This window comes from Microtus ochrogaster, chromosome 19 (assembly GCF_000317375.1).
Source record: "Microtus ochrogaster isolate Prairie Vole_2 chromosome 19, MicOch1.0, whole genome shotgun sequence".
Lineage (NCBI taxonomy): Eukaryota > Metazoa > Chordata > Mammalia > Rodentia > Cricetidae > Microtus > Microtus ochrogaster.
Window position 1 is genome coordinate 17841520 of NC_022021.1, and position 8399 is coordinate 17849918.

At 37.0% G+C, this 8399-nt stretch overlaps 1 protein-coding gene across 1 annotated transcript in view; it reads left to right on the top strand.

Moving 5' to 3' along the window:
- Adgrv1 (adhesion G protein-coupled receptor V1) overlaps nt 1-8399 on the top strand; it is a 549406-nt gene that overhangs the window by 117628 nt on the left and 423379 nt on the right. The window contains exons 39-42 of the mRNA XM_026783832.1: nt 191-284; nt 2348-2426; nt 2527-2665; nt 3379-3520. Of these exons, the coding sequence (XP_026639633.1) occupies nt 191-284; nt 2348-2426; nt 2527-2665; nt 3379-3520 (454 nt within the window). The remainder of the gene's footprint in view (nt 1-190; nt 285-2347; nt 2427-2526; nt 2666-3378; nt 3521-8399) is intronic.

The window sequence follows — 8399 nt, forward strand, 5'->3', positions numbered from 1 at the left end:
TTCATAGTGTTCAACCTAATAACTGCCATATATAAGTTACATTTTCTAATTTTAATATTTTTCCTCTTTGTTTTCTATTATGTATTTGCTGTTTATGCATATGAATTTGTAATATAACTTAAAACATCTTATGAGTAATAATTCCTTTGAAATAATTAAAGCTTTTTCTTAATGATTGTAATTTTTGCAGGATGATATACCAGAGCTAAAAGAATATTTCTTGGTGAATTTAACTCATGTTGATCTCATTATGGCTCCTCTAACTTCATTTCCTCCCAGACTAGGTAGGGTGACTCTCTCTTGTGACTCTTTGCTAACTTCAAGTAAAATGAAGTGACAGCATTTTAAAATCAGAAATATTCCCTGCTAGGTTTGCTATTGTTAGCTATGTGTGAAAATGAGATGCATATTTTAGACTTGTTACAATTAGAGACATCATTATAATTCTGTAAAGCAGTATAAAGACTAATTATTGTGATGCTTTTTGAATTTTACAACTATATTAGAGCCAGATCTGCAGTCCGCAAAGTATTAGTACTTCTTTCAAATGTATTTTCTTTCATTTTCTCTTAAAATACAATTAGCTATTTTCCTAAGCTGTCCACTTTATTTTCTTTTAAGGTAAACACGTGTTTTTGTGTGTTCTGCTTCTTTCATTTCTGACCTTTGATCTTTTTTCTTTTCATGCTTTTGGAGAACATAATTTATTACAGACTAAAAGGTAAAACCTGAATCTTGGTGTAAACTTACATAGACCCTTTATAAGATACACCCAGGTCCTGCTGGCAAGGGTGATGTGTGCGAGGTGGCAGTGAGTTGCATCAGGGTCAGCCTATGCCGCTGCTCCAGCCATGGTCATAGGTCTATGGGACAAAGTGAGCCCGGATTAGGAGGAACAGCAGAAAGCTTGGACAGGTGTTGTGGCCTGAGAATTCTTTTCTAAGGCCTAATGTAACAACTTTGAAAATAGTAACGAGTTTTCTACATGTCATTGGTTAGTTTTAGATTATTCCGATGACTAAGCTCTTTATGACAAGTGTTAATATAAGATTGCTATCGTTCATGCTAAGAGAACAACACAGTACTTCATTTTTCATAGCTCCTATTAGTGCAGTCTGAATAGAGCTCTTCCTGATCTGGTCCTGATTCTGATTGTTATGTGGTAGTGCTATTATTTCTCTCATCCCCATTTTAACCATGAGCCAATGGAAACTACAAGAAACTAGTAACATACTTCGAATTACAACCAGAACATGAAAGAGCTGCTTTTTTCTTATAAACTAAAAGTTTAATTTTAATAATCTGTGATTTAACTCTCCTTTCAAATTTTTTTTGTTTATTTTTGGAATTGTAATTTTATTTCAACATTTCTCCCTTCCTTATCCTCTTTCTCGACCCTCTCAAAGCCTTTTGACTGATCTCCCTCAAATTCATGGCTTCTTTTTTAAATTTATTGTTATAACATTAATAAATATGAATATGTATATACATATATATTCACAAATAAAATATGTTGAGTCCATACACACACATATTGTTTTCATTTGTTGTGATTTTAGAATGTCCGACTATAATAATAATAATAATAATAGAATGTCCATAGGGTATAAATCCTGATTTCGTACTGTCCTCTGAACATTATTATTCTCTTCAGTCTAAAGACAATCGGTCTTTTTCTTTATACACCTCAGCAGCTATAATTGTCCTTAAGTAAAAGATAAAGCACATGCATGCGCTCACACACACACACACACACACACACACACACACACACACACACCCCAGGGGGAGAATTAATGTTTTAATATAGAAGAGCAGCTATGTGTGGTCCACTGAACTGTACGGACAACAGACAGAAGTGCAACACAGATAAGAGAACTGCATTAATTTTCGCTCTATCAAAGCCTTTCTGTAGTAGCCTGTATTAATGTTTCTCTCTGTGTCGCTCATTCACACACGTATTTTCTGTGACCTCACTTTTAAGTTTGTCTTTCTTTTTTCTTCTCTTTCCTATTCTTCCCACTTGTACCACTTTCTCCCCTCCTAAAATACAATAGAGACGTAAATACTGTTTTATTTATTCAAAATGAACAACTCTGGCTTGAAATGTCATGTTGTTCTAGTGAAATAGTTATACATCAGAAACTCTTGATAGTAAAATATTTCTTTTCTAATGTCACCAGCATTGCTTTTCTATTTTCTTAAACATCTTTTCACTACCTATATACCTACATATGAAAATTTATATAGCTTCATTCTTAAATTCTGTGCCAGACAGTGTATTTAACTATAGTTTAAATGACATTATATTAACTTATAGTCATTTAATACATCTCTGTTTTATCAGACTCAGAAGGCTTGACTGCACAGATTGTCATTGATGCCAATGACGGTGCCCAAGGTGTAATTGAATGGCAGCGTAGCAGGTAAACCAAGGCTGTGTAAGCTCCTTTCTTAATTCTGGATTCTTCCCAATTACCAAACACAAGTTATGAGAGAAAAATGAATCTGTTCTCTTGATCCCAGATTTGAAGTGAATGAAACCCATGGCACTGTAACCCTGGTAGCCCAGAGGACCAGAGAGACCCTTGGCGAGGTTTCACTGTTCATGTATGCCCAGAATCTAGAGGCCCAGATGGGGCTGGATTACATGTGTAGTCCGCAGGTAAGGCTCTGCATAATCTATGATGTCATTTGAGAATCTGTCCTTTGAGAATTGTAGTGATGTGCATCTTCATGAATAAGTTAATTTAACAACCACTGTGTACACTACTCCATACTGAGAGCGGAGAGAAGATTTCTATACTGTATGGTTCTCTCTGCTCTAATAAGCAGTCTTTAATTCTGAAGACTACTAGGCCATGCATTAGCAATGTTAATCGTTAGACTCTCCCAGAGTGTGTCTTATGCTGCTGGAAAACTTTCACTCTGCTCTCTCTTTGTTTTGATTACTAAGACACTTCAAACCCTTAAAATAGGTTTAAAAATCTTTTTTCTGTTTATCTCCTTCATTCCTTAACCAAATGTTTGCTTTCTTCTACTCTGTAAATTTAACTTGCAATATTTTCGATTTAAACAAAAAAAGATTTGTAAAACCGTACGTGTCTGCACACGCATGTGTGCCAGGAGGATTCCAGAAGAAGGTGCCAGATCACTGGAGCTATACTTTCAGGAATTTACAAGCTGCATGGTAAACGTCCTAAGGACCCAACTTGGGTCCTGTGAAAGAAGAGCAAATTCATGTAACTGCTAAGCCATCTCCACGATATAATAGCTTATTCTCCACATCAAGAGTTATATGGTATTACTTTCTAAACATTTTATGAAAACTCAGAGTCTATTTAAGTACATGGTCTTTTGTTTTATCTTTTTGACTAGATTCTTCATTTTGCTGATGGAGAAAGGAATAAACCTGTGGAGGTTGTGATCCTGGACGATGACATTCCAGAAGGAGATGAAAGATTTCAGTTGATATTAACAAACCCTTCTCCTGGACTAGAGCTGGGGAAAAATACAATCGGTAATTAGTCATTTCTTTCCCACAGTCCCCTTTTTCCTGTCTTGCTTCTGCAGTGTGGAGGCAAGAGGAATGAGCCTCTTCCTAGGCTCTTTATGAGCCTCATAAATAAAGCCTCCCAAGTCCTACATTTAGGTGTCCTGTCAGTGATAACGAGTTGGCCCTGTGCATTTGTGTATATGAAAACAAGGTCAGAGTAGGTTGATACTAGGAGTCATATTAAATGATTTTCTAATTACTGTAGTTTTACTTAATGTGTAGTCTCTTTCTCAGGATTGGAGTTCTGCTCTGGTTTTGTCTAGCAATGAAAAGAACAATGACGACAGTTCTTCCAGTGTTGCTTCAGTGCTGCAGGACTTATACTCAGAATAGGAGGTACTGAAGTCTCCGACATGTCATGAGAGCTTTGATTCTTGAGCTGGAATGGTTTGATATTTTCACTGTGGGTTAGATACTGTGATAACTGCTCAACAAGGGCAAAACAATAGTGACAGAGAACGTCTCATGGATCTAAGGAGTTTTGTACAAGAAAACTTATTTGTGTACTTATAATTTTTTATTCTTTGACAATTTTATATACGTTTACAATGAAATATGCTTGTATCCACCCACATTTCCCCCCTCCACTTCCTCTTGGATCCCTCTTCTCCAGCATGTCCTGTTGATGAAGGCTACTTGTTCGTTTCCTGGCCACCCAGACCTGAAATAATCACACAGAAACTGTATTAATTACAACACTGCTTGCCAATTAGTTCATGCATATTTCTAACTAACTCTTACATCTTGACTTAACCCATTTTTATTAATCTATGTATTACCATGAGATTCATGGTTTACCAGTAAGGTTCTTCAGCATCTGTCTCTTTCAGCAGCTACATGGTGTCTCCCTGACCTGCTTTAATTTTCTCAACATTTAGTTTAGTTTTCCTGCCTAGCTCTATTCTGCCCTACTGTAGGCCAAGCACCTTTTTTCATTAACCAATAAAAGCAACACATGTACAGAAGGACCTCTCACACCATTTTCCCTTTTTTGTCCAAATAAAAGGGAAGGTTTTAACTTTAACATAGTAAAATTTCATATACAAAACAGGTATCAAACAAGAATTACATTTACAACATTTATATCTACTTTATCTTTTATTATAACTAAGGAAAACTATAATTACAACGATCTATTCTTTAACTCTATCAAAGACTCCAGAAGGATATAGTAAATAAATATATTTAAGTAAATAGGAAGTGCATTGTAAGCAACTTCCAAAACTCTACAATTGACAGAGACTTCTCACTGCCTGGAAAGTCACCCGAAGTTATTCTGTATCATTGCAACATCCATCTTCAGCCTTCAGGACTATAGTATATTGTAGATTTTTCCATGAAGCGGAAAATTTGAAAGATTGTTTTGCTTCTATTGGCAATTTGTCAGTCACTTTCTCCTGTATTCTGCAGAATGTCTGGCAGACTCTTTCATGAATCAGGAACCATAAGTGACTCTATTACCTCTAGGCAAGTTCATCAGTCATATTTCTGTCAGTCCTGTATGTCCAGTTTATACAGCATACCATCATGCAGTCCAGGAAATAGCAGTTTCTTGCCCATATGACTAAAAATCTGCAGAAGGAGCCTCTTTGATGCCCATCATTTTCTTAAAATAGATTGGTGCTGCCAGGAACAGATGTGTCTCATTTTCATGATAAGTCCTAAGTACTTAAAACATCTTAAATGTCATATTCTGTTAGTCTTTGAAAGATTTGAAGAATACCTATCCATCTGAAATATATTTCTGTATATCTAGAAAACTTAACTAACATGATTACCAGCTTGACTATTATAGATGACTATTTACCTGTATTTTTTAATTATACATTACATTTTCAAATGAGCTACAGATACAATACCTTAATAAAGAACAGAAATATACATACAACAAAGCTGACCTTAAATTTGTATCAATACAAGAAGATCCATACCAAAGCAAAGTATTCATCTCTATATCATATTCCCCTTTAAATATAAACAAACACTTATAAACGATATTTTGGAATTTGGGCATTGTTCTCTCCAAATTTCTTCCTGATTTTGTTAGATGAAGTAATTTTGAGGATTGCAGAGACCTTTCAGGGATCTTAGTTCATCAAACAATATTAACTTGGAAGGAATTTACAGGTTCTCATCTTTTGTGGAAACAAAAACAGAACCTCTTTTCCAAAGCAACTTATTTTTAGACCAAAATTTTGAAGTCAAGATACCTTTAAAGTATATATGTTGGTATAGCTTAGCAGCCCAAACAATGAAATGTCTTGCTGTACTTAGCTCATTCACAGCCAAAAAATTCAAAGAAAATGCAGTAATACATATAATCTATAATTTCTATGTATTCCATATTTACATAACTTATTTTTCTTTACTTCTTTAATCTATGACTGTCTATACTCTGTCTCTTTAAAGATTTTGTTTTATTTTTAAAACCATTTACTTCCTTTTATTTTTCCTCTCTCTCTCAAGCCTACATACATTTATCCAACACTGTGACCCATTTATAGTACTTTTCCAACTGAATTTGTCTTTGTTGTGTATCTGTAATAATTTTCTGACCAGGAGTGCTTTTAAAATGGTGAGCAGCTTTGTTGCAGTGGCCTTGGATGCTGGATCTGCATCTCTTAGACTTTTAATATGCCAGAGATAGTTCACTGCTGAGTCTGGGACTGCTGGTAGGGCTGTCCTCTCTACCTCATCTCTGGGTAACACCGTATAGCATATAAACCCTTTTCATCTGAGTAACAGCTAAATCCGCTATGCAGCACAGTGTATAGCCTGGAAATATCTCTGTGTATGGTGGCGGGAATCTGCCATGCTCTCCTGCCTTTGTACTCCTAGCAGACCCAATCCTGTTGCCTGCCCAGGTGGGGGGGATGCTGAACTGCAGGCATGGTCTCAGCTATGTTTCTCTCATCCCTGAATGGGCACACAAGCACAAAGACCTGAAGTATGTGGTGTGGGCATCAGCCCCAAACATTCATTGGGCACCATGTAGACCCAGAGAGGGTGCTTGTTTGTTTCCTGGATGCCCAGAAATTTTATTAATTACAACACTGCTTGGTTAGTTAGCTCATGCATATTTGTAATCAACTCTTACATCTTAAGTTAATTCATTTCTATTAATCTATGTATCACCACAAGGCTCATGGTTTACCAGTAAGGTTCTCTGGTGTCTGTCTCCTTCAGCCACTACATGATGTCTCTCTGACCCCTCTTTCTTTCTCCCAGCATTCAGTTTAGTTTTCCTACCTATCTCTCTTCTTCCCTGCTGTAGGTCAACACAGTTTTATTCATTACCTAATTAAAGCAACAAATATACAAAATAACATCCCATACCAGTGTCCCTCTCCTAACTTCCCATATCACCTTCATTTTATTTCTCTTCCTTGTTGTCATCATGTCTTCTTCCTCCTGTAATCCTAATACTCAGAGGGTAGATGCAGGAAGATTATGAGTTCAAGGACATCCTTAGCTTATGTATGAAATACAAGGCCAGCCTGAGCTTCATGAGACTTTGATTTGAAAAACAGCTAGAGTAAGTGGGTGGGGCAGAAGCTCTGTGGAGGAACACACATAGCATTTAAGAGGACTGATACCTGTGGTCAGGGTTTGCATTGGATTTTTCAAGGGTCCTGACCTCTTATTCAAGAATTAAATAGAATTCACACACGTAGCAAAGTAGCAAGGAAGGGTCTTTCAAAAGCAGATATAAAACAGATTAGAATTCAGTGTTAAGACTGACATTACATCATATTCATGAGGGTATTATGGTCTGTTGGGGCATTTGTGTGTGGGGTTTAGGAGAAGGGAGAGTTGGGCATCTGGGATGGATACTGTGAGGGGAGATGCTCAGTGGGTTGAGACAGACTTCCCAGTAGCTGAATGCCTCTATCTTCCTTTCCTGCTCTTGATAGGGTGACTGGTCTAGAGATCCATACTCCTTGGAAGTTTTACTGACCATAAAGCTTACCACCATATTAGTGGATCCAAATTCATTGTCTCAGCAGTAAATGGAGATTGTCAGAGTGTTCATCGAGGACAAATCTACCACAATGAAAATTATAAGACTAAGTGTCACTGTTAGGTTTCAGGATATAACCTGATCCCCGGGATAGCCCAAGATGACTACTGGGGACCCCGTGGCACCTTTTATTTCCCTTTATTGATGTCACTAAGTCTGGCAGCTATTTCTAGGCAGCTGGTCACATTCACAACAGACACACTGAGGACAGGAACACAGAAAGCCATTCCAGTGAATGTCCCATTCAGCTCTGGGATGTCCTTACCTACATCCCAGCAGGGTTTGTGAGATGGTATCTGGACAGCTCTACAACCATGATACTACAGTTTTCCTGAGATGCCATCCACAGATTTTTGGGTAGCAGTAATGGCATGGCATGGATGGTGGTCATGGGTCTCTCCCTTCATGGTGCTGAAGTTGTAATGGAAAGGAATAGAAGTACAGTTCTGAGCACTTTGTGGTACAGGAGGCATTGGTGCCATCTAGAATAAACTTTCATATTCCTCATGTTCATATCATCACAAACTATATTAATTAGAAAATATTAATACTGTCTGTGTATTTTCCATCTTTCTGTGGCTTTTTAAAAACTCTATTTCTTTTATTTTTATTTTTAATTTTTGGGTTTTTTTTTATTGAGACAGGGTTTCTATGTGTTCTTTGGCTGTCCAGGATCTCACTCTGTAGACCATGTTTGCCTGAAACACAAAGAAATCCACCTACCTCTGTGCCCCCAAGTGCTCGGATTAAAGGCATGTGCCACCATACCTGATTATAATTTTTAAGGACTCTCTATCCTTTTTCTTTTCTCTCCCAAGCCTA